This window comes from Leptosomus discolor, chromosome 2 (assembly GCF_034619465.1).
Source record: "Leptosomus discolor isolate bLepDis1 chromosome 2, bLepDis1.hap2, whole genome shotgun sequence".
Lineage (NCBI taxonomy): Eukaryota > Metazoa > Chordata > Aves > Leptosomiformes > Leptosomidae > Leptosomus > Leptosomus discolor.
This window is the reverse complement of record NC_141392.1, coordinates 10,788,508-10,814,518: the sequence shown is the minus strand read 5'-3', so window position 1 is coordinate 10,814,518 and position 26,011 is coordinate 10,788,508. Positions and strand designations below refer to the sequence as shown.

Sequence of the window (26,011 nt, the reverse complement as noted above, 5' to 3'; positions counted from 1 at the left end):
TATCAAGTGATTTAAGAATGAAGTGTCATTATTATCAATGTACAAATACATATCTCTTCATGGCTGAAAGAATATATAGACAGAACACAGCTAGTAGTCTTTTTTTCTCTAGACCCTTTAGCTTACACATGAATTCTGTATTGATGTGTCTGATGCTAAAGAGTATTTTTAAAAGTTTCTCGTAACTTTTTTAGAAAAGATATTCTTTCCTTCTGTGTACCTGGAAAGGGAGAGTTGCTTTCAAGGTAGGTAAATTATCATGTGGCAATCATTCTTAATATGCATAAGGAAAATACCTTTAAAATATGAAATCTGATCTAATGGGGTTCAGCTGGTCCATATTCTCTCAATAGGGTTCACTAGAGCTTCCCATACACTGTCTGCATGAAAGAGACACATGGAGAGCCATATATTAAGTCAGATTAAAAGGTAAACAAAAGAAGATTTATCATAACTGTAGCAGTTAAAAATGCAGATTCCATTCTTTCCACTTAGCTCTCTCAGACAAGAAAGTTACACTGAATGTCATCTTAACACACTGTTCATTCTCTGCATGTCATGTGTGTTCCAGGATAGGATATCTACTCAAAACAATACTCAAAAGATTCCTGTTTGTTCCAAAGTTACTTTCAGGCACTGGTAAGTGTTCCGTATTTTATTTGAAACAGTCTGTGCTTGTCAAACCACATTCTTGCTTGTTCTATAAGAACGCTTATCTTATCCCCATCACTACAGTATCTGAAGACATTCTGGTACCGTATTAAAAAACCCCAAAACAGACTGACCATACTCCGTGGTTTATTCACTCACTGCAGAGGAAAACGTGTGCAATACAGCATAGCAATATGGCGTGGAGGGAGACCATGCATCCATTTTCCAAAGTGCATTTAGAAATGAAGCAAGGTTTGAGAACTCTGTTCTGCCTATGGACTAATAGGCAATACCATGGCTCTTAGTTTGGGTAGGTGCTCACTACAAAACCATGGGCTCTATTACCAGACAGAATAAACTCCTGAAGAGACAATCCTTCACCTGCATGTAGGACTCATTACCTTTGAGGGTTAGGGTTGCTGACCCTGGGCTGCCTTCTAGATCTTTACAATTAAATCTTCGGGGTCTCTCAGCCCCACAAGGCTCAAACCTTGAACGTGATTAGTACTTCATACGGCAGAAGTGTAGAGATTGCAGATCAGCTTTCATGTCTTAGTAGTAGCCCATGGTAGTGAAAATATGCACTACAGTATCCAGTGCCAAGTGGACTGCTTGATGTACATCATCACCATGGCACTCTATCTAGGAACAACAAAAGTTTCTCAGCAATGAAAATTATAAGAGACAGCACACCCTCTGAACATAACAATACTGTTTCAAGGGCACACTACATTGTGCTGCTGAAGATAGCTAAGCTAGGGACTATCTGCATGGTATAAAAAGCAATCAGTGAAAAAAAAAAACCTATAGAAAAATCAATCAGCATTGCCCTAGAATCCAGTGCCAAATCCTGTGCTGTCCTCCCCTGACACTTCAGTTGTATGAGCTAGTACTTGACTGCACCAAAGGAGGAAATTGCTTATTATATTACCCATTATACTTCTGTAACTATGTATGAAAATAGGGATGCCATCTATAGATTGAAACATTGCATAATGACAGCCTACAAACATACTATGTCACCAGAGGAAAAAACAAAGATGACAAGGAGGTTGTAAACAACCTAAATCAATCTGTTGCAGGGATAATAAGAACCATCCTCAAAGTCACCCTTCCAGGCTTAAAGCCAATTGTTCACAATTTGTAGCTGGATCTAAAATACTTACTCTGGAGGCAGGGAAACTCACGAAACACCTTCTTCTGTCAAAATGAGCAGAGCTTGCCCCCATTATCCCACCCAAACAAGCCACTGCACAGAGTAACAGTGAACAACCTGCAGGAACCATATGGAGCCTAGCAGTGTCTCTGTATGCATTGGATGTATATACGTCACTCACAGATATTTTTAGAGAAACCCTGAACTGTCATCAAGATACAGGAACATGTCCCATAGGATGTCATGGAAATGCAGAGACATAACAAGTGCTTCCAGGACAGCCACAATGCCCCGTACGCCGTCCATCAGTGCTACGTCTGTTTCGGCCACCTACATGGGAGTTAACGAGAGGGAATTTTAGAAAGTAAGAAAACAGACTGGGGAGAATGCGGTGTAGGGCTGATTGACAGGGAGCAGACACTGTAATTAGCTGGAATTGTCATCCTTGCTACTGTTGATTTTTTTTTATCATCATCAAGAACTACTTTGAGACAGTGGCTAGGTAAGGGCACCACATCACCTAAGCAGGCCAGCTGAAGGGGCAAACCCGAAAGTTGAGTCACAGAAATGATAAAGACTAGGAAAAAAACCCAGCTGACTGAGAATTAGAAAAAGAGAAAGGCAGAGATAACATGGAGATGTCACCCTCAAAATTCCAAACCCTTAAACGCACTGAATGGAAAAGGTTATGCAAAAATTTTAAAATTTAAGAGGCAGAGAGAAAGCAGCTACCAGAAGAACACAAGCTACAAAGACAACTTAAAGAGAGATTAAGCTGCACCAGAAAAGTCAGCTTAGGTGCAACAATACAAAACTAATTTTCAGCACTCTCCAGTAATTTTCATGAGCAGTTTTCATTTTTGAGGCAAAAAGCCTCAAAACCTGTGAAAAATCTCATGCAAAATTTGGGATTGACAGCAAGGAGGCATAAGATGATATCGTTTGGCTGTCTAGAATTCTCTATCATATATCATGTAAACACGGTGTAATGCTATTTTTTTTTTTCACAATGAAAACCTACCACATTTCATTTCTACTCATTAGATACACACACTGAAAATAAGATATTACAAATTTTGGTGTTGCACAAGAAAAATATTATTTGAACAAAATTTTGTGTAGCTAGTACATGTGTAAGTGAAAATAGCCTACCTTTTTCAACATTAAGAATTTCAGATATTTGTTTTATGTAAACACATCAAAAAGTAGGATACTGAACCTGCAGTTCCTAAAACCAGGGTAAGGTACTTAACAGGTATCTCCATTCACAGTATGCATAGCAGTTTTTTTGAAAAGTCTAATAAAGGGAAGGATAATTACAAAAAAAAAGTATCGAACTTACGTATGTGCTTCACAACACAGTCACATTCAAAGTGTCCTTCACCTTAAAGACAGATATCTTTCATCACAGTCTTTGATATATACCACAAAAACTTCAAGGGCCAAGCCAGAGCACTCTGAGCTTGAATTCAGTGTAATTATCTAGGGATCAGGCAAAGATCACATTACTGATTTCTTCACCTTTTCCCACGGTGGTTGCTGCACTGTAGTGACTGAACTTCCCTTTTTGTGCAAGTTGCTGGGCAAACAAGGAGAGGATGCACAGATGACCAAAGGAAAACTGGTCATTGGAGAACTTCCCAGATAGTTTAAGACAAACAGCTGTAAAGGAACTGGAAGACGATGACAGTTTCACTCTCAGCTTCAGTTATATATATATATGTATATATGTATATAGTCACAGCAGAAGCGACTGGTATGAACACTGAGTTAAAGTAACACTGGCTAATGCAGTAATCTGCTTAGAAGCTATCTCCTTTCGGATACAATGAGAGGTTTTAAACGACTAATGTTACGAGTAATTAATGGATCGAGATCCTAATACTAAAAATAACAAAATAATACAAGATCTGAGAAAAATTCCTTAATCAACTCATGAATCTGAGCATCCACAGTAGCTGGGAATATAGGGACAAGGAGACTTCATCAGCTTTTCATGTTTCTTTGTCCAGAAGATAGTTATGCATGCCAGCGCACTGACCTTGTCGTACAGGAATTCTTGCTCAAAACAAGGGTTTAGGGAGGAGATGTACAAGATGGCCTAAAGAACCATCATAATACATAGGTCGAATTAAGCGCCAGGGGGAGGAACAGAATTTTTTAACAGTCAGACTGCTGAAAAATGGACATCAGAGCCAAGTGTTCCTGACACAAAACTGCCCCATGGCACCTGAGACAAGGATTCACAGCCAAAAAACTGGTTTAGATTCAGATGCAAAGTCATGTCCTTCGGTGTATTGCGTTAGAACAAAGAACATCTATAAGCAACTAAGTACAGTAGATATTGCATCTATAGACAACGTATTCCAGAGTACTTTTACCTTCACATACAGACATCTATTACTATAATATTCAGTAGGCCCATCAGTTTGGGCAATACGTAAATAATACATCCAGGATCACAGACAGTGCACAGGACTCGGCACACACTGCTCATCTGCTAGTTTTATAAGATAAAAACAACACATTCCCCTAGTAATAAAGTGCTTTATTGGCCAGCCTCTAATTTACTAGGATTGCAGAATTCAGATTATTAGAAAAATACTTACAGCAAAATATATGAACACCATTCTTAGGAAGTGGGGTTTTTATGTTTAAGAACCAGGAAAAGAGATACTCCTGCTGTAACAGCAAATGGTGCAAAGATGCTGGACATCAGCTGAGGAAGAACACTCTTACCTAAAATGATCAACAGGAACCTATTTCAGAGCAGCTCTCAAGCAACTTGGAAAGAGACTTTCTGGAGACCTTTTCCAAGCAAAGAAGGTTTTTCTTTCCCAGAGCAGAAAGGTAGGATTGGAAGATTCATCCATTTCTGCCTTTATTTAAATAACTGAGTCTGTTCACTAAAGTGGTTGTGGCAGTCTCCTACCAGAGCTGAAAGACAGGGAGATAAGCCTAACACAGCTAATTACAGCAGCAACCATCCTAAATCCTCTCAGAATCTGTTTCATAGAAATATCACTTTTCTGTGGAATAATTACCTCTTACATGCCCAATCCTATTCCTGACATGCATATTTTAATGCTCTGACATTTTAATGCCATCTGCCGCCAAGAAGCCCAGCCTGCTGCGCTGTCAGAACTCAGTCCATGCACCATCTTCCCACTCCCCATCATTTCACTCTTCCTCTGAACACAGAATGCCCAGTATTACTATTTACCCTTTGGCAGCATGGGTAGAAGTCACTATCAAAAGCAAATGACAGTGATTTTCAGCCTATTTGTACATTTTGTGGCTACCGCTTCTATAAAGTGAAGAGGAATCAAAGTCCATTGCTCTTGGAAGCACCAACTGCCTCTAGATCATGTCTTCTGAGGCATTTGTGTATGCAACAGAAATAACGAACAGACCTGTTTCTTCCTTCTCCTCAACCCATGGCAATGGAGGAAAAAAACCTCCTCTAGCGTCACCTTCCTTAAATCAGTGAGGGGGCAGGTACGACAAGTCAGATGGGACTACTTGAGGCTCTTATCTTTCCACTATCTTAAACATGGGCAACATTACCTTGCGTACAATAAAAAAGGAAAAAGAAACAAGCACATACAACACAGTGACAGTCTTGTCTCGGACAACTTGCATAGTAGGAGCAGATTTTATTCCCCCCCCCCCCCCACCACCTATTTGAGAAGTCTAAACAGCATGGCTTTACATTTCAGACATTTAACAGTATTTAGGAAAGAGTTACAGTCACTAAACAGTATTTTCCCCTATGTTCAGGCTTTTCAGCAGAGCTGGGATTGTGCGCTGTACACTGAGCATGTACAGGTAAACGTGCAGAAACAAGGAGACAACACTTGTGTCCCTACGTGTGGTAAACAGTGATTTTAAAACCAATGAACTAAATCCTGATTCTAGTTACATCAGTTGTGAGATCGGAGTGCTTCTATGAAGACTACAAAAAATCATTAATCACAAAGTTATCAAAAATACAGGAGCATTTTCCAGCACAATTGTATTGCCAGTACTACATATAAGACAAGTAAAACTGTGCTACTGTCCTATGTTCGTTCTCCCTTATTGTTCCCCCATTATGTATTCCATAATTCCTTTTCTAGGTCTAGTGATTGACAACATGTATTATCCATTCCTAGCAGGACTGAAAGATCATTGGCACTGCCGTCTCAGTGCTTCCCTCCTTGCAAGCTGCCACTAATAACTTTTCCAACCTGAGATTTCTCACAAAGTCACAGCAGAACTGTGGACTGCACAAATAGTTGCCAGGCACTCATATATAAATATTTCATTGATACCTTTTTGTTTAGTAGCATCACCTCAAAAAAGCACAGATGGAATGATATTAAACCCAGAATAAATTAATACAGACAGATTACAAACTGTTTTATTACATATAAATGAATGCAAATAAACCATCTCTCTCTAGAGCTTCTTTTCACTTCTTTGTATTAGAAAATACGAATAATTAGACATCTTTCAAAAAAATAATCACACTGCTCTTTGAAAATTGCAACCAAGATAAGCCAACAAAGAATAGGAAGCCACGTTCATCACCCAGTGTACATCTAAATGGAATAATTTGGAGCTTCCTTAGTTAATATAATTTTGTAAGAGCTAGTACTAAATTGATTACACAGAAAAAGAACCCATACCCCCTCAATACTGATCATAAATTAAAACCAAATCAAAATGTGGGAAAAATAAACATGCCCAACAAAGGATATTGGCTTAAAACACTTCTGTAATTTGTTTCAGGACTACTAAAGTACATCTCTGTATACCTTACAGTACATTCAACACCACGGAATGGTCTTACAGGGAAAACTCTCAAGCCTGCTCTGGGGGCTCAGCATGCTTGGGTGGCTCTCTGAAACACCTCTGCACTCATGCAGGCAGCATGGGGAACAAACAGGAGGAGCTAGAAGTCTCTGTGCAGTTACGTGACTGGAGTGCTGTGACAGACAGATATGGGCTCTTCAGGAAGGACAGGATGGGAAGGCCAGGAGGGAGACTTGCCCAATACGCAAGGGAGCAGCTGAAGTGCATGGAGCTCTGCCTGGGGATGGGTGTCACTGTACTGGGTATCTGCTATAGACCTCCTGATCATTAAGAAGATAAGGCCTTCTTCAAACAAACAGAATAAGCCTTATGTTCACAGACACTGGTCCTCATGGGGGACTTCAACCACCCTGATATCTGCTAGAAGAACAACACAGTAACCCTCAAGTAATCTAGAAGACTTCTGGAGTGCACTGATGACAACTTCCCAACACAGATGATCAAGGAACAAACAAGGAAGGTGCTCCGCTGGACCTTGTACTTGCAAACAACGAAGAACTGGCCAGGGACGGGCAGGTCAGAGGCAGCCTTAGCTGTAGTAGCCATGAGATGATGGGCTTCGGGATACTGAGAGAAGGGAGCAGGGCAGAAAGGAGGACCTCAGCCTTGGATTTCAAGAGAGCAGACACCATCCTCTCCAGAGATCTATTTAAGAGAATCCCAAGGGATACGGCTCTGGAGAGAAGAGGGGTCCAGGAAAGCTGATGGATACTCAGGTATCACCTCCTCCAAGCTCAAGACAGGCCCATCCTGACAAATAAGAAATCAAGCAGAGGTAGCAAGAGGCGGGCATGGATGAGCAAGGAGCTCCTAACTGAACTCAGACATCAAAAGGAAAGGTACAAGAGGTGGAAGCACTAATTTCACTGTTGCTCTTCAGCCTTATGAGTCTGAACTATAGGACATTTGGACTGCTGATTTTTTAAATTGATCCTCCCGACAAAACTAGGACCTACTGCATGCACCTCTGGGCAGACTTTTGCATCAGCAGTTCTTGGGGGCAGCATCAGAACCTGAAGCCACATAGTTCTTCAGAGAGAAGAACAAACAAGAACAGAACAAAAAGTCTGTTAATCTCAACACAAACATGAGGATCTTTTTGAAGAAAATTGTATGTATTTTCAAGGTCTGAAGCTGTAGGTTATGAGGACACAGCAAAGCACAAAATGCTGACCCAACATCATGGCATGAATAACTTTCTAGTTAATAATGAGGAAGAGAAAAAAAAAATCACTTTACTCCTGTGGAAAGTGGCCTAACATTTATTCACACATATGCACAGTTATTCACATGTTACTACATTTAAAAAAGTTCTCTTACTATAAGCTGGCATAAAATGTCAGGTTTATATATTTAATATCTGTAAGTCACTAAAATATGTTTCCTACGTACTGCCCTCAAGAGATTCCATAGGATACATGAGAGGAGTTGGCATGCTGTGACTGTTCTGCACAGGTTCTGGTTGGTCTATGCTAATTCAGTGAAATGATAATCATCCAGTCAAGATGTAAGCTGCCTCTGAGACACTGATCATAATCAGCACAAAGATATGTCGGCTTTCTGTGATTAAATGATCTGTCAGTCTGAGCCTAAAAACAATTTGTGTATCTACAGCTCTAGCAAAAGCATGTAACTCCAACACATTTGCTTTCACAGCTGAAACATCTTAATGAAAGAAGTCATTATTTTTGTAATTTACTTCTGAACTCTACAGAGACACCATCAGCTGAAGCGAGACACTTCTGCCTGAATACTGCTCTCTGAGCCTATTGTTATAAGCCATGCTTAAGGTGAAAGAAATTTGAGAAAAATAATTTCAGGCTTTCCCCACTGATTTGGTCTGTGCACTTGACAACACTTTATAAAAACCTTGTGTCACTGCTCCTTGTTTGAGGTGGATCAGGTTTTCATTTTTCCTTAGTTCAACAGAAGAGGAGGAAAACATTTAAAACAGCAATGTGAGGCACAAAAATAATTTGGAGATGAACTAAGGGCATGTATGGTACTAGACACCTTGAAACTCACTTTCAAGCACTATGCCTCTGACCTGCACACCCTTCTTTAAGCGCTGTCCAAAAAGCAACAAAGGTTAACGTTCTGTAATACAGATGCTTGCCTCCTAGCACTGAAATGTCTTTTAACTTGGTAACATTAAGCAAATAAGGCTATGTCTACTTTGAGCAACCTATGTATCACTGTACCACATCTGCAGTTTTGTCGGCACATACCGTTAACTCTTCTTCACAGATTGTGCCCAGAAATTCAACCACAGACAATTCAATCACAACTTTTCACTTAGATACAGCTATGCTAACTTGCCACTATTAACTTTCGAGAATCAAAAACCAGAAGAGCTTGATATCACATCTACAGAAAAGTACAAATAACAGAAGTTTGGCCTGCAGGAGCAATTTCTGCCTGGTGTATTCAACGCTCTGTTCATATTAAGGCTATTTTTTTTTAATACAGAAGTGAAATGCTGATGGTTTCTATACAATTTCTTTACTTGAAGTCAAGGCTCAATTCCTACCTGTCACAACTACTCCCCTGTAGGCAACTGGAAACCTGCATAAGACAGAATGGTCTGCAGTACCACAAATCAAAACCAGAATCAAAACCATGAATAAGAAATTGCAAAACTACTCGTTATAACTTTTGCTCCTTAACCACTGCTCTTGACTCGTGCAAAGCTCTGATCAGACAGTTCAAAACATCACAAATCTTTAGTTCTGGAATCAGAGAAGACAGGGAAAATCTTGCAAAGGTGGGTATCTCAACGAACTAGAACTGTTGACCATAAAAACAAGGACAAAAAGCGAAGGGAATCCTGGAAATTGTCAGTACTGTAGATTCAGGGATGATCAGCTCTGCAAAACCTTCCCGTATTTTGACAATAGGCTATATGATCCAAAATGTAAGCAACACTCTCCAATTTAAAAACTGTGAAGTGACTGCAAGTGCCAAAACAGGGCAGCTCCTACTCTGAGAGTTCAAAAAGAACAAAGCACTGCAGGTAGCCCCCTCCTCAGAGGGCGTTTCACATACACAGCGGTAATTCCAATCTAAACCCATGGAGTCGAAAAGTCAGCATACACTACAAACCATCACACATGAAGATGCCACTCTTGACTCCAAAACTTCATGAACCACAAATTGCTGAAGACAGTTTACCAACAAGGCTTGACCCGACTGTACACACCTCCTCGCCAGGTGTTCACTGCTGACTGCTAGCAAAAACAGAGTGCTTGGCCAGAGTCAGCTCTGCTCTGACCCCACACAGTTGCTCTTACACTTGTAGTTCAACTTTTGCTCTAACCTACCAGGTTTCCCATAGGAAAGTCTCCCAAAATCTGAGGAACTAAACAAAACTTCAGGTTGACCTTCATTTCTTCAAAGTGAAGACACTGTCTCCAGTTTAAGAATCTAACCCCAAAAGATACCATAATTTTGCATAATGATGCTTTGATCTTATGCAAGTTAGCACTCATATACTTGAAATATCAATAAAAAACCTCAAATAATTGTTTTTCTGTTTTTCTTATCCAGTATTTCACTATGGAAAAAAGCCATTGCAAATCTGAAGATCCCATTCTTCAGAAATGCATTTTGTCCACTGTAGCGGACTAGCATTACATACAGTTTTTTGGTACCGCTTAATTCTCGCAGTGCTAGCCCAAATAAAGAGAATAAATGCAAACTCTCTTTACACTGATCACACAAATATTGCTCTACTAGTTGTGGCGACATAACCAACAATTTAAAATACAAATTTTATGGGTTATTTCATTGGTTCCATTCAAATCACAGTGAGGGAAAGAAATCACAAATATCATCAAAAATCATTTCCACAGAGAAAGGGAGAGAGAGAATAAAGCAAGTTTCCATGATTACTTTGCAAACCACCTCCACTTTGCTGTTTACATAGTTTAAAAACTATAAGACACTATAAACAAAAAGAAATGAAGTATTCATTAAGATCTACATTACAGAAAGCTCCTACCATAATCACACCTGTTTCAACAGCTGACTGTCCAATGAAGCTTTAAAAGACACACCAACATCTACTAGTTCTGGTGCTATCAAGTACATTCTATTGGACAAACTCTTATTGAACATTCACAGAGGAAGCCCTTGACTGAAGTTGATTTACTAATATTTCATCTGTAATTTATTGCAGCAGAAGATGATCCCTTGCCTTGAGTCCAATGATAAAATTGCAGGTGTCTAACAAGCGAAAGCTCTCGCTTGGCTGTCAGCTATAACTAACTGACCACCAAAGGCTGCTCTCAAGCTCTATCCATTTCAAGAGCTGCAGGTTTAATCATTTACTTCTAATGCAAAAGAAGTTCCTCTTATCTTGAGTCATCATCCTAAATGAAAGGTTAGTTCTGTATAACAGCGCTTTTCAGCAAAAATGTCATCTAAATCAGGTCATTTTTTGATTTCCTGGAAACTTTTATCTTAGCTAGGCTTCTTATCGTTTGGGGGAGGAATGACAAGTAACTCCGTGATGCCACTAGTACTGGGAAGATTCCAGACTCACACTGAAAGCCCAGAAGTTCTATACAGAGTCCTCAGTGCAGGAAAGCCTGTAGGTATTTTGGAGTCCTCAGTATTTGATATCAGCTTCACTCAGTGAAGAGGTGGCACTTAACCTTAGATCCTGTATGCACAGTCATCACACAGCAACAAAGCTAACTCCAATACTGAAAGCAGTCTTGCAGTACTGATTTCAGCAAAAGATAGTAAGTAGAATCATAGAATCATTCCAGTTTGAGAAGACCTTTAATATCAGAGTCCAACCGTTAAGCTAACACTGCCAAGACCACCACTAAACCATGTCCCTAAGCGCCACTCTACACGTCTTTTAAATACCTCCAGGCATGGTGACTCAAGTACAGGTACAGTCTATTTAAGTAGCATATAAAGACTGATAGAGAAATATTTTTCCAAGAAGCAACATTTTTCCTGCTGTGTCCCAGCCAGAAACTCTCCTGAAAGCTGCTGTACAGCTTGAACACTATCAGCCTGTCCACCATCCTACAGGCAAACTTCTGAATTTCATGCTATGTGTTTGCAAAAGTTTCTACCAGTGAACACTTTTTTTTTTTTTTAAGACAATCCGTGAATCCTGCAGAGGTCAGCTAATCCCTCCTTCACAGCAGGATCAACTCTACTTAGGTTATTCTTGAACAACATTTGCTCCTGAGTTGTTGCTACACTCTGATGGCATCCAAATGAGAAAATTTACCTGAGCAACTCATGGCCTGTTTTGGCTCCCCTTTTCCAACCATCCAGAAAAGCTATTATATATATATATTTTTAATATAAATATATATGTGATTTGAGTTCAGCAGAACTCAAAGAAAAACACTACTGAATTTTACATTCTAATGTTAACTCCCTGGTTAATCACTGGTCAAAAAATTGTCAGTATTTAAAACTACTCTGCCTCACTAACAAGTTGTAAATGTCTAATACTTAATATTTTCAGAGCAATAGTCTAATCCAGATTCAAAAAGCAATTTATTGTCCCAAAATGCCAGATACACTTTGAAATAATCTCTAAATCTACCAGAACTGCCTCTGAAAAGCACTAGCACATGGAATGCCATTATCCTTATAGCTACAGGAGATAAGGTTCATTATATAATATCAGTATTCACAAAAAATAGTAGAGCAATACTTATTACTTGTACATCCTGACTCTCTTTACACCAGTCAAGGTGGAATTCTGCTTTATTTAATACTTTTTAAGTTTGGGGAAACACCACATAACCCAGGCAAGCAAACTGCATTTTGCTATTCACATAGAACAGAACGGTAGAGGCTGGCTGGAACGCAGAGTTACTTTTCAAGGGTCCAGCTATGTTGCTTGAAAGAAAATGCTAAATCTTCTCCAGGAGGAAGCAAACAAAAACTGTATGACAGGTGATAAAAAGTATTATCCATTGGTCGCCATGACCTTAGCTCATTCTTCAGCGCTGCAAGGAGGTACTGCAATTACATTTCTGTGATGTACTAGGAATCCTACAGCATGTTACTTTACTCTCTTATTTCAGACAGTAAGATAAACAGACGTCTGAAGGTTTTGACCCCTCATTCCTTCAAAAATATGAATCCTACCCAGTTATTTATTCCTGACCTTTAAGATGGAAGGCTGCATGAGATTTTGATTCACATGGCCCAACTTCTTTAGGAGCAAGGAAAGGAGCGTTTCCCCTTAAACTGCATATCATAAACAACATATATTTGCAAAGATGTTAACTGACATAGTTTATATGTGCTTTATTGATTTTACCACAGCTTCTTAAATACCACTTTTTACTGCAGTTCCCCATTACATTTATAATCAACGCAAGTAAACGCAATTAAGAGCACATATAGACTGCAAACAAGCATATTATTTCCTTTTTTATCCTAAATTTATATTTGCGATAGAATGATTCCAAATCCAATAGTTACTTCCTGTCCTGTTTTATCATCTGTTCTCCGTGTTACATAAAAAGCTTATAATAAATATCAACTTTGAGCTCTTATACAGCATTCTTAATCCATAGATCTGAAAGCATTTTACAAAGGATGATCATTATCCTGCTTCATCTATGAAAAGAAAAAACATGGAGATCTTCAGGGTGAAATTCAGACCTCACTGAATTCTGTCCACAGTGAAGCAGATTGCACTTTACATCGCAGTACCACCGGTCATCCGTATCAGCAGACAGATCCCCGAGCCTTCTGTAACACTGGTGGCCTGTGATCTGCACTCAGCAATTCCACAGGCCACTTAGGGATCAATCCAGAGAGAACAGGGCTTTCAGTATGGTATCGTATTCAGCTCGACATGCACTAAAATGCCTCCCATCCTGCACAGGCAGCACTTTTTAACAGTGTACTCTACCTTCTCCCAGGTATCCTACTTACAGCTCTGAACACACTACCATTGCCATCAGTGCTGTAAATAACTGCAGTTGAATCCTCTACTCAGGCTTTGCTACTGCTGCAGACAGATACACAGATATCAAGGTCTAATGCTGTCACTCAGGTCTCCCAAAGTATTTTCACCTCCACACTGAAACGCTCAAATCACCTGATCCGTGGGTAACTAGATGTGAGTAATCAAGCCTCCTACCTTCATCCTTTCCTCCACTCTTTTAGATTTGTTTCTCATGCCCACTCTTTGCACCTTGCTTAAAGGTAAATGTTTAAACTCAGATACTCCATATAAATTAACTATACACTCTCCTGGACTATTCAGAGAATTTAGAACCAAGTATTGGAGCTTGCAGGGGCAGGGACTTGAAGGCAGACTATGTTACCAGGGGTACTGATCTGATTGAAACCGCTCCATGCTATTGCACAGCCATAAAATAAGCAGTAATGCTATCTACTCCAGTAACACATCTGATAACGTGATGCAATTCAGACACGATGATCTGAGAGAACTTGGTAATTTATGACTTCAGATTAAAGCTAAGGGGTTATTGTATTGACACGCTGTATCACAACCACCTCAAAAATACTTTGGATCCAAGCAAAGTCAAGCGAGCTGACCCCAAGCACCAAGATGAGCCAAAGAGCCGGGATCTTCAGGAGAGGCTTCAGAACACTTCAATCCCCAGAACGCTCCACACAGTAGCCAAGGAAGAGAGAAGCATGCAAGCTTTCCTGCCCAGAGGGATGAAGGGAGTCATCTTCCACTGTGTTAACCCAGATAGGTTGTTCTGAGCAGGTGTTCCTAGAATCCCATATGTCATATGAACTACCTCCTGCCTCAACTGGTACTTTCAGGAAAAGGCGGCACAAAAGCAGAGGAAGTCACGTTACAGACTGCAGCTTCTTTCCCAGAATCGGACCGTCTTCCAACACACACAAAGGCAGCTTGACGGACTCCCAGGTCATTCCCCTGAAACACCACCACGTCGTGAAAAGCCGCTAGCGAGAAAGCACAGCTAAAACACGCAAAAACAACACCCATTCCCAACCTCAACCGCCTACGCGCGAAATAAAAGCCAAACCGCAGCTCTACCGGGCATCTCTTTGCACCTGCATTTAGGCAAAAAATACACTACAGCACACCCACCGGGCGATGCCTCCCGCCCGCCTCGCAGCGTGCCAGCCGCCCCGCCGGCAGGCAGCGCCAGCGCAAGGCCGCCCCCTAGCGGAGCGGCGGGACCCCCGCCGCAGGCTTCCCGCCGCCGGACCCCCGCCGCCATTTGGCGGCGGGGGTCCGGCGGCGGGAAGCCTGCGGCGGGGGTCCCGCGGTGGGGATGAGCAAGTGGAAGGTCCTTTTGGAGCTTGTGCTCTGCCACGGGAGCAAAGTGAGAAAGAAGAAATAATTAATCAAAAAGAAAATCAAGTTAAGCAGAAATCTGTAAGTTTATACTCCAGGTGATATAAAAATCTTTATATGCATGTTTAGCTTTAACTACAAGCTCTCGGTGGAACTGCAAGCACTACAATTTATTTTTTTTTTTTTAAGTGTAAATAAAATTTCTTATATATTCAGCTTTGTGACTCCGAAATACAGGTCGCTGCAGTTCTAAAAGACAGAGTCCCTCAGGCTGAAATCACATGTAAACTCCAGCCAAATTCACACAGAATGTTAGGGGTTAGAAGGGACCTCGAAAGATCACCTAGTCCAAACCCCCTGCTAACGCAGGGCCACCTAGAGTAGATCACACAGGAATGCAACCAGGTGCGTTTTGAATGTCTCCAGAGAAGGAGACTCCACAACCTCTCTGGACAGCCTGTTCCTGTGCTCTGTCACCCTCACAGTGAAAAAGTTTTTCCTGATGTTAATGTGGAATCTCCTGTGCTCCAGCTTCCACCCGTTACCCCTTGTCCTATCACTGGCCATCACTGAGAAGAGCCCGGCTTCATCCTCCTGACACTCGCCCTTTACGTATTTATAAACATTAATGGGTTCACCCCTCAGTCTCCTCCAAGCTAAAGGGACCCAGCTCCTTCAGCCTTTCATCATAAGGGAGGTGTTCCACCCCCTTAATCATCCTGTGGCTCTGCGCTGGACTCTTTCAAACAGTTCCCTGTCCTTCTTGAACTGAGGGGCCCAGAACTGGACACAATATTCCAGATGCGGTCTCACCAGGGCAGAGTAGAGGGGCCCTTACAAATTCTGACCCTTACAGTCAAAGCCAGGGACAAGTGTTCCTGTGATATAATTTCCAGGACTTTGCAAAGAATAAGTTCAGAAACCTTAGTGCCTCAGGTGGTTCAAGAATCCTGGGCATGTACTTTCTTCTATTATACTGAAATACAACCTTTGATTCAGCTCCATTAAACTACTCAGTAAAATTATTTAAAAGCAGCCTGAACTGAATCTCAAAATATTTCACATTCCACCAGCAGCATACTTCTTGCTCAGAGATAGTAACTCAAACACCCTGCAACAAAAATAACAAACTGTTTTAATTCACAGTTGCAACACATAAACACGATGAGATCTGTACCTTGTTAATCCCGACTTCCCCGCTCCAACAGTTTAAGTTAAATGTCACATTTACATAACATTTACATAAAGATTTGGGTTTGTTTATACAAAACCCAGCCTTGTTTTTGCAACATACTCAATGCTAATTCATTATGTAACAACAGATTGTTTGCTCTATTAAAAAAAAGGTTTAATTCTGAGAAGGTGTTTGAGAGACTGTAGTTGCTCTAAAGCCATTTAGCATCATTCTTCATTACTGTGTGATCAAGTTTTCTTGCGTTGGTTTTGTTTTGTTGTTGGGGTTTTTTTTTAAAAAAAAACCACAAACCTTAATTTTTTTTGGACACTGCCCCTCTCTAAGCAAAGTACCCCAACCCATTTTGGACCTCATGGTCACACCGTTCACACCTAGGCCCAGTACACAGAACCTTCACAGAGCCTCCTACTGCAACCCACAGGAGTTTAGCTATGTACTTCAACAGTGGTAAGGCTGGATCTTGTAGATCAAAAAATTTTCAAAGCCTCCAAACACTGTCCAGTCTGATTTTCTTTTTTTAACATCACTTCAGTGTTATCACTACTTTCAACAGGGTCACAGCTAGACAAGCGCTGACCCCTTCAAAATTTGCCAACACCAGCAAACATTGCGAAACTTCCAGCACATCAGAAAGCAGAGCTCACGGGAGTCTGCAATGCGGCTGGATGTAACTGCAATATTTTATAAAAAGAGCTGTATCTTTCAGCTCCTCCATGCAGGGCTCTCTACAGATGGATCGATTGCTGTTCTCTTCTGTATTTTAGAACTTTAAAACAATTCTTGCAGAAACCCTAAGGGCCCATATTGAAAGTAATTTTAAACAAGAAATAATTCCTAAGCTAATACCACTACCTCTCCACCGTAATAATACTTTAACCTTAAACCACTTACAAATTAGAGGCAAAGCCATTCAATCACATCCCATGATTACTACAACTGCTTTTATTAGCAACAAGACTACATACTTGTGTTTTCAATGTGCCAACTTAATCACAAAATTTCAAATGAGTCACTACAAGGGCTGTCTCCAGCACATCACATCTACATTACAAGACATACAAAAGACAGCAAGAACCACTTTTGTTCTTAGCTCCTGGCTAAGAAGGTATTGTTACAGTGGCACTTTTTTGTCCAAAAGGATGTTTTTGTCATTTAACTTGGAAACAGCCTGTTTCTGTGTTAGTCAGCTCTAGAAGCTTGTTTCACAGCTGGACACCCTTGACTGAAAATGCTGCTTCTGCTACTTCCACTGGCTTTATCTGCACCACTCCAGAAGAGCACAGCGATCCAAGGGAGTCACGACTGGTGCATACTTGCAAGAGCCTCGTGCCTTGCTAGTCCTCGCTTGGTTTAAAGGCTGGGGATTGGAGGCAGAAAGGACCCAAAATGGGAGGCAAGTACGGCAGTTGCACATATCCTACACAGAGTAGGTCCCACCTGCACATGACAAACTAAGTACCAGACCCACTGTGTCCTTCCCCAAGAAGCCTATCAGTAGATTTAAGTGGAATGATGCAGTGAGTGCATCACTTGCATCTTTGGCAGTTTTTACCCTGTACATTACTTTGATAATTACAAATAGATTTAAATTGCTTTCCTACATCCAGATACATTGCTGCTTAACCAGCAGAGCACCTTTGTGCCAGCACTGATGCAAGTGAGAACAATGAGATATGTAAAATTGTCATAGACATACTGCAGGTAACTCTAAAGAAGAGAGTACTCCTTATTCAGTGGGTCTCCCATAGACATAGAGGCCACATAAAGTCAAATACATCTGCTCTCCAACAAGTCATCTAGGACTGACAGGCAAAGCAATACGAAGATTTGACAAAACTAGGTAGGATTAACCTCATTTGGAATAGATTGTCCAAACCCACACAATGCAGAAATTGTTCCATGTTTTTCTCAAGGTGTCTGAAGGAAGGTGAGGGCAGCACGTGGCCATTTTTTTATGGCAAAAGACTAAGGTTACATGCTGACTAAAACCTTGCCTTAAAGTAGAAGGGGAGTCTCAAGAGTAAAACTTTCTGGGGAAATACTAGGGGAGGGCATAGGGCACAGGAAGGCAAAGTTGGTGTACTTGTACTCACATCATCTGTTGGAAAGGGTCTGTGCTGTGAACAATCCTCAGAACTACAGTCAGATTTTTGTTCTTGAGGAAATTATTTGGTTTGCTCCAGAAGACAGTTTGGGCATACATTGTTGTCAGAGTTGGCATTGTTCAGCCTGGAGAAGAGAAGGCACCAGGGAGACCTTATAGCAGCTTTCCAGTACCTAAACGGGGCTCATGAGAAAGCTGGGGACATACTTTTCAGTAAGGTCTGTTGCAATAAGACAAGGAGTAATGGTTTTAAACAAAAAGAAAGTAGATTCAGACTAGATAGAAGGAAGAAATTTTTTACAATGAGAATGGTGAAACACTGGAACAGGTTTCCCAGAGAGGTGGTAGATGCCCCCTCCCTGGAAACATTCAAAGTCAGGTTGGACAGGGCTCTGAGCAACCTGATCTAGCTAAAGAGGTCCCTGCTTATTCCAGGGCAGGTTGGATTAGATGACCTTTAAAGATCCCTGTTCTATGATTCATATGACTGTTGTGCATGCAGTAAGGATGACTAGGTGACCAGGACACAGAGTGAACTAAAAAGCCAAGCTTCTTGACAGAGCAGAGAAAGGATTCATCCTCATAGGACTTCACACCTAGCAATTTCAATGGCAGAGGTGGTTATCCAAATACCTCTATCAATCTTTTTGCAAGAAAAGTGGAATCTCTTTAATACTGTGCTGCCTAGCCCAGCTACCGTGTATTAGAACATCAGTAGTACTTTATGCAGAGCTGCATTCAAAGCAGCAGAGAGCGTAGCATTACCACTGGTATTTGGCTCCCAAAAGAGCACCATGCTTTATGCTGCATCCCACGTGGCACCCAGCAAGGAATCTGGGTCTAGCAGCTGGAGCCCAGAATCACCTCTGATCTTATCTAGGAATGGAGCTAGAGGAGGGATGCAATACAAAGTGGAAAGGACTGTTGCATTGGATGTTGAGTTTCCAAGACCTGGGTGCATTAGAAGGGGAAAGCTCACAAGCATTGGCTTCTGTTGTTGTTGGGTGTTTTTTTTTGTTTGGCTGATTTTTTGTTAGGGAGGTTTGCTGTGGTTTGGGGTTTGGTTTTTTGTTTTTGTTTTGGGGTGGTTTTTTTGTTTTTGTTTTTGGTTTTTTTTTAAGAAAACAGAAACAGTGATAGGAAGAACTACTTGGGTTTTTTAATCAGGGCATAGATCTCTTCAGCTTAGGACAGCTTGAATATTGTTGAGCTTTTCAGTGAGTCTACACTTCACATAGGGGTTACACTTAGATAACAACTTTTCACCATCTCAGTAAAGAGTTGTGATGTCTTTTGGGAAGAAATGTCTGCACTTTCAAGAAGTGTGACCTTACAGGAACTGATCTCAGTGGTACCTTTCTGAACAGAGTAGAGTAACAAGGAAAAACGTGACTTTTTAGAAAAATTTACTTAAAAGTTATCAGACAGTTCATTAATATCATTATTCTGTTACTCTTTTGGGTAGCATGGAAATATGTGCGAAGCCACAGAGAACAAAACCAGCAGTTGAGTCAGCTGACAAACAGACTTTTCCTTATCTTCTCATAAGTATACCTTATTTAGGACCATAATCCCTCTCTCACCATGTGACCATTCTGCCCTTGCATGGAGGTGTCCTGTTAATAACTACAAAAAAAAAAATCAATAGAGGTGGGAACACATACTAAATTTTGATCCCAGAGCTAAACTATGCCTTGCTTCACCTGAAAAAAAACCTAGAAAAGGGGATGATTTTCAAGTTTTGTATTTGGTAATAAGCTAAACCTAAATAACTCTAAACAAGCTCAAGTAACTGCAAACCATGGGGTGAGATATGAGCACTGTCAATAGATGGAAACCTTTGGGAGACACTGGGGATGCATGGTCCTACAGGTCTTTTCAAACCAGTTCTGTACTGAAATGAGTACAAGTCACACTTTTTCAAGGGTACATCAGAGCTGAAAGCATAGAGATTTTTCAAAAGGATCATGCCTCCAGGAACCGTCATTCTTCTCCACTGCCCTCATCAGTGTTGCCCTAAAGGAAACATTATTTAGCATTAGGACAGTAAATATTCTCATATGTTCACAATTTTATTTCATCCAGTGCCCTGTTCTCACTGCTGGATTAAATGCCTGGATAAAATAGCTTTAGTGAGAAAACAGCACCAGGCAGCCTCTCTCTTGTTCTTTCCCTTCTACACTGCTACCCCAAAGGCTATTTTTATGTATTTTGAACTCTGAAAACATACTCATTCCTCCATTCTGAGAATGCTTAGATTTAGAAGAAAAAGTGTTGTTTTTCCTGCAGTCACAATAAGAAAAAATACTATGTTTGTATAGTACTTGTGTGATTTAAATAACATTGAAAAATAATTTCTCTGATCCTAAAAGCAGTAATAAATACTTTCTTTAATATCATTGTGCGGTAACAGTGGGCAAATGACCTTCCAAGTATGGTAGTACATTTTTAACAAGTAGTATCAAAACCCAATTTTCATCATGAAATTACTGATCTTTCCCCCATTAATTTCCAGGATCCCCACTTCAAACACTATGGTGTAACTAACAAATGTTCAAGGCCCAGACCCCAACATACTCAACTGCACTTTAATTTCACAAATAGTAGTTCCATGACACCATGATATTTCAGCATACAAGTAATAATAAATGTAGTCCTACAATCCAGTTCAGCTCAAGCTATTAAACACCACATAATTACCCATTTCAGTATAATATACACTTTTCAACAAATACATTTTAAAAGATGTGATTTTTAAACCTGAGCTATCTTAAAAACTGTATCAGAAGCACAGTTCAAGCTGTAGCTAGCAGGAAGGACAGAAGTTATATATTTTTTTTTGTTAAGAACATACAAGCAGCTATGTAGCTGTAATTCTCTGTCATACATCATGTCATGCTTCACTTGGACAAGCCATTGACTGTGTATCACAGATTCATAGAATGGTTTGGGTTGGAAAAGGCCTTAAAGATCATCCAGTTCAAACCACCCCACCATGGGCAGGGACACCTTCCACTAGACCAGGTTGCTCAAAGCCCCATCCAACCTGGCCTTGAACACTGCCAGGGAGGGGGCAGCCACAGCTTCTCTGGGCAACCTCTTCCAGTGCCTCACCACCCTCACAGTGAATAATTAGAATAGATATTAGGAAGAAATTCTACTCTCTTTCAGTTTGAAACCATTACCCCTCAAGCCTATCACTACACTTCCTGATCAAGAGTCCCTCCCCACCTTTCCTGTGGGCCCCCTTGAAGTACTAGAAGGCTGCTATAAGGTCTCCCTGGAGCCTCCTCTTCTCCAGCCTGAACAACCCCAACTCTCTCAGCCTGTCCTCATAGGGGAGGTGCTCCAGCCCCTTGATCATCTTTGTGGCCCTCCTCTGGACTCACTCCAACAGGTCTACATCTTTCTTACTCTGCGGTGCCCACAGCAGGACACAGTACTGCAGGTGAGGTCTCACCAGGGTGGAATAGAAAGAGAGAATCCCCTCCCTCAACCTGCTGGACACATTTCTTTTGATACAGCCCAGGATGCTGTTGGCTTTCTGGACTGCGAGGGCATATTGCTGGCTCACGCCCAGCTTTTCATCCACCAGCACCCCCAAGTCCTTCTCCTCAGGGCTGTTCTCAATCCACCCATCACCCAGCCTGTGTTTGTGCTCAGGATTGCCCCGACCCAGGTGCAGGACCTTGCACTTGACCTTGTTGAACTTCATGAGGTTTGCACAGGCCCACCTCTCCGGGCCCCTCCAGATGGCCTCCTTTCCCTCAGAGTGTCAACTGCACCACACAGCTTGGTGTCATCAGCAGACTTGCTGGGAGTGCACTCAATCCCACTGTCCCTGTCACCAACAAAGAGGTTAAACAGCACTGGTCCCAATACTGACCCAGGCTATATACAGTCCTAGTCCATTCAATCATCAACTTAATAAGTAATTAGGCTCAGATTGTCCTTTTAGCAGAAACTTATTTTTGTTGGCTCCACATTTCATATCCGAAAGTGTCATACTGGGTTTCCTGTTCTAATGCAGGGTGGCATCCTTATATTTAAAAGGATATAGTATCTCTTTATATCCTTATGTTTCAAATCATGTAGTATGTCTTGAACATTACAAATCTAAATTCATAGATTCTCTATAATTCCTGAAACTCTGGTTTGTTTGGGTTTGCTTGAGTTTCCCCCCCCCCACTGTTTGTATTTCACACATAGAAACCCAAAATGTGAAGGGGACCATTTAGGACATACTATATGAACACAGAAGGACAAGATGAGCAAGTTCTCAGAAGCAGAGACTGTCTAAATAGGCAAAGAGAAAGGCAATAAATTTCTAAAGGTCACATGGCAGACCAACAGCAGAGATGTAACACCAAGTCCTCTGTTTTCTAGTCCAAATGTTATCTACCAAACAAAGGATTTTTAAAATTTTTTTTTGTTAAGGAAATGCAAGCAAAACTCATACTGCTACGACAGAAGGAAACAATATTTTCTCCTTAGTAGTACAGTTACAGAGAAAGTATCTGATGGTTCCCAAGTTGTTAAAACAGGGGAAAGTGACAGACTGCAAATGAAGTATTAAAGCTGTCTAAGGTTAGAGAACACCACACTGCATAGAACCCACACTTGGCTTTGAAAAAAAATGACACAGTAGTCAAAAAGGACATTCAACTCAAATTCAATGGCTATTTGCGGTCCAGGGATTGCACAAGCATATAACTCCAACACTGCATCTCCACAGGATGTAAAACAATGCAGTATAAGAGAATGTCTTACCACATCCTTCATATGAAGCAAGTGAAAATGTATTTTACAGTAGAAGCATTAGCAGGGGCTCCAACTCAGCACATCAATGCTTCCCATAATTCTATTCTTGAAGCAGTTGTCTGCAATGCCAGGAGACTTTACTGTGCACTATATTCCTTTTACAACAGTAGCATATTTTTAAATCACTTAATAATCCTAACAACTGGAAATCATCATATTTAAAAAAAAAAAATCAATCTGCTGGTCAAAATACAGATGTAAGTTATTTGTAATACTGATACCAGAACTTAAATACATTCAGTAGTCTAAAACATACATCTACACATTGATAAACATGTATCTTCAGCAACATTGACACTATGGCTTTAGTGAAGAGTGCTGTCTGTTACAAGCTGTCATGTTATATGCAAAGAAATATGTAAAATAACCCTAATGTTCTAATGTTACAAAGCCTACTGCTCAAGGGTTATGAGATGTCAGGATGGGGTTTGCCTGTGCAACCTTAAAACAAACCCAGTTTTCCCTGTGACATAGGCTTTGTGTGATCTTGTATCTTCCATGTTTTTTGTAACAAGTGTAAACCATAAAATCATAGTGTTCAATATGGTACTACCTGGTGTTCTGCCCTTTAAGATACACCCTCAGTATTATTGTCCAATTGGCACCCACACCTTTGACGGAATTAACAATTTTTCCTGGATTTAGCCGCAATACCAATAATCTAGAGAAGCTGAATCTGAAACAGGATCTTAGATACTTATTCTCTGAACTATCTAAGTGAAAAGAATGCTTGCAAGCGATACTGAGTCTAAGACAGATAAATGCTTCTAGGCATTTGTCATTCTGTCTGGAGCTGTATGCTTCTTTTACTAGCTACAGTCAAGAGCTAGCAGCAGGGTTCTGAAAACATTAGAAGATACATGCTTCAAGTGCATGACCAGAGGAGCAAAAAGCACCCAGGAGCTGCCAACCTGTTAGAGCTCTGGGAGTCTGTGAATCAGTGCCAAAAGCCTCTGCATTAAGGCCACAAGGACTCAGAGTCTTTATCCAGGAGATATGACAAAGTAGCCTAGAATAATGAGTTCAGTAGCAAGGCCAAATCAAGGGAAGCCTAACATCACCTCATCCTTATGGTGGGACCCAAACAGCATGCTCTGGCTCACATACTGGGTTAATTCTTCCAAGGTAAACTTCTTCACAGATGGCTATTGCAACATTTTAGTGGGATAACTGATAGAATGAATTCTCAAAGGGGCTGAAGACCATGGCAAACCATCTTTCATGGTACATATCACACTTCTTTGTAAAGATCAGTAGATTGTGTTATATATGTTATTAAAAACAAATGCAAACACATTCTTAAACACCTGTGACTTTGCTCACACAAAAGAACTCCAAACAGCAAAAACAGTTCCTCAGTGTAGCATTCAAATGCATTAAACACTCTTCTTGTTGAAGTGCCCTGCTTTAATCACTGCATTCCTCTCAGTGTCAGCAAATGAAAAGACAATTACTGCACTTCCCTTATCTTCAGAACATAGTGCATCCCATGCATCAAATCAATCAAGTTTTCAATTTAGAAAATAAAACTCCCCTCCACAGTCACAGCTTTCTATAAAATTAAAGCCCTTATTAGGAGTTACAAAGGTATTGAATTACCAGTGGAAAAAAATTTCCAAGTTTTTTTTCAGTACAAGAAAAATTAAGATTTCCTCAGGAATGAGTGGAACACTGCCACTAATTTCCTGAGTCAAGGTTTTCCTAAAGAGGTTCCTTGGAGGGACATTGTGTAGATATCCAAACCAAATAGTTAAAAGTTTCTCAAACTAATATATCAATGGAAGACAAAAGAGGATCTTGCCATATTTTGCCATAGAAAATATCAAGTAGTATTGAGTTCACATAGCTATCTCTACTTATAACAGAAATGCTTTTCAATATGGAATTGCAATTCCAAATAAGTATTAGCTTACCTGACCAGAAAGCGATGTAGCCCAACGTCGAAACTTCTGTAAGGAAGAAGATTTACCATATTTTAATTATTGAAAGAAAACCACTATTCTGTTGGGTATTGTACAAACAACTTAAAAATATTTCAAAACAATAATACTGAAGAAATAAAAATTTGCTGGAATAGATAAAACAGAAGCAAAAGTGTAATATCCAATTTCCTTTCTGTAATAACATGTGAAATTGAAGATAATCATCATATCAAAAGATTTAGATTCATGTTAAAAATCTCAAATTCCTTGTTAAGTATTTCTTCAATAAAGCAGTAACATTCAGATTAGTATAACCCACATAAAGCACAAATTGCATATATTCTGTTACTAGAAATAATTTTTTTTAAACCATCCTGATGACCAGTGAGTCTGCATGTTTCCTGTCATATGCAGGTAGATGCTCTATGCAAAACCACTGTGGAATCCTTTCTTCCCCCTTTTCTGCTCTGTACTGCACTTAAATGCAAGGGATTGCTGTGAATTCTCTCCATGATACAGAATAACCAAATAACCCCCTTATGTCTCCTTCAGACACATAGAATATAACAAGAAGTAGGCCTTGCAAGCATGTTCTGCTCAGACCTGGTGAAGGAAACAACTCTGAAGTCTTTTGACAGTAAGTATAAGTTAGATCACACCAAATTGCAAGAACCAAGCCTAAAAACTTCAGTACTAACAACATACACTGGCAGTTAGTGCCAGTGTGTCTTTCGCTTTTCTGTTTCTTCCATCCCTCAGCCAGCCCAGGAGACTCAAGCTCATGAACAATGTACTAGCAAATCCTTGACACTACAGGAAAGTATTAGGTAAGTATCTCAAATCAGCAGATATCGAAGTATATGATGGTTTTATGGGACTATCAATATAATCCCAGATTAACTGTGCACATAACAGCATAATTGGAAACCGCAAATTCTTACTTCCAGTGCTGGACTTGCTCTGAAATGGGCTTACATTTTGTACACAGAAAACATTCTGGCATATACTAAGC

General features: G+C 40.4%; 1 protein-coding gene across 3 annotated transcripts in view; it reads right to left on the bottom strand.

Moving 5' to 3' along the window:
* Positions 1–26,011, bottom strand: part of HHAT (hedgehog acyltransferase) — a 158,829-nt gene that overhangs the window by 95,025 nt on the left and 37,793 nt on the right. For all 3 annotated transcript variants that reach the window (XM_086460600.1, XM_086460601.1, XM_086460602.1), the window contains one exon: positions 24,991–25,026. In XM_086460600.1, the coding sequence (XP_086316726.1) occupies positions 24,991–25,026 (36 nt within the window). The remainder of the gene's footprint in view (positions 1–24,990; positions 25,027–26,011) is intronic.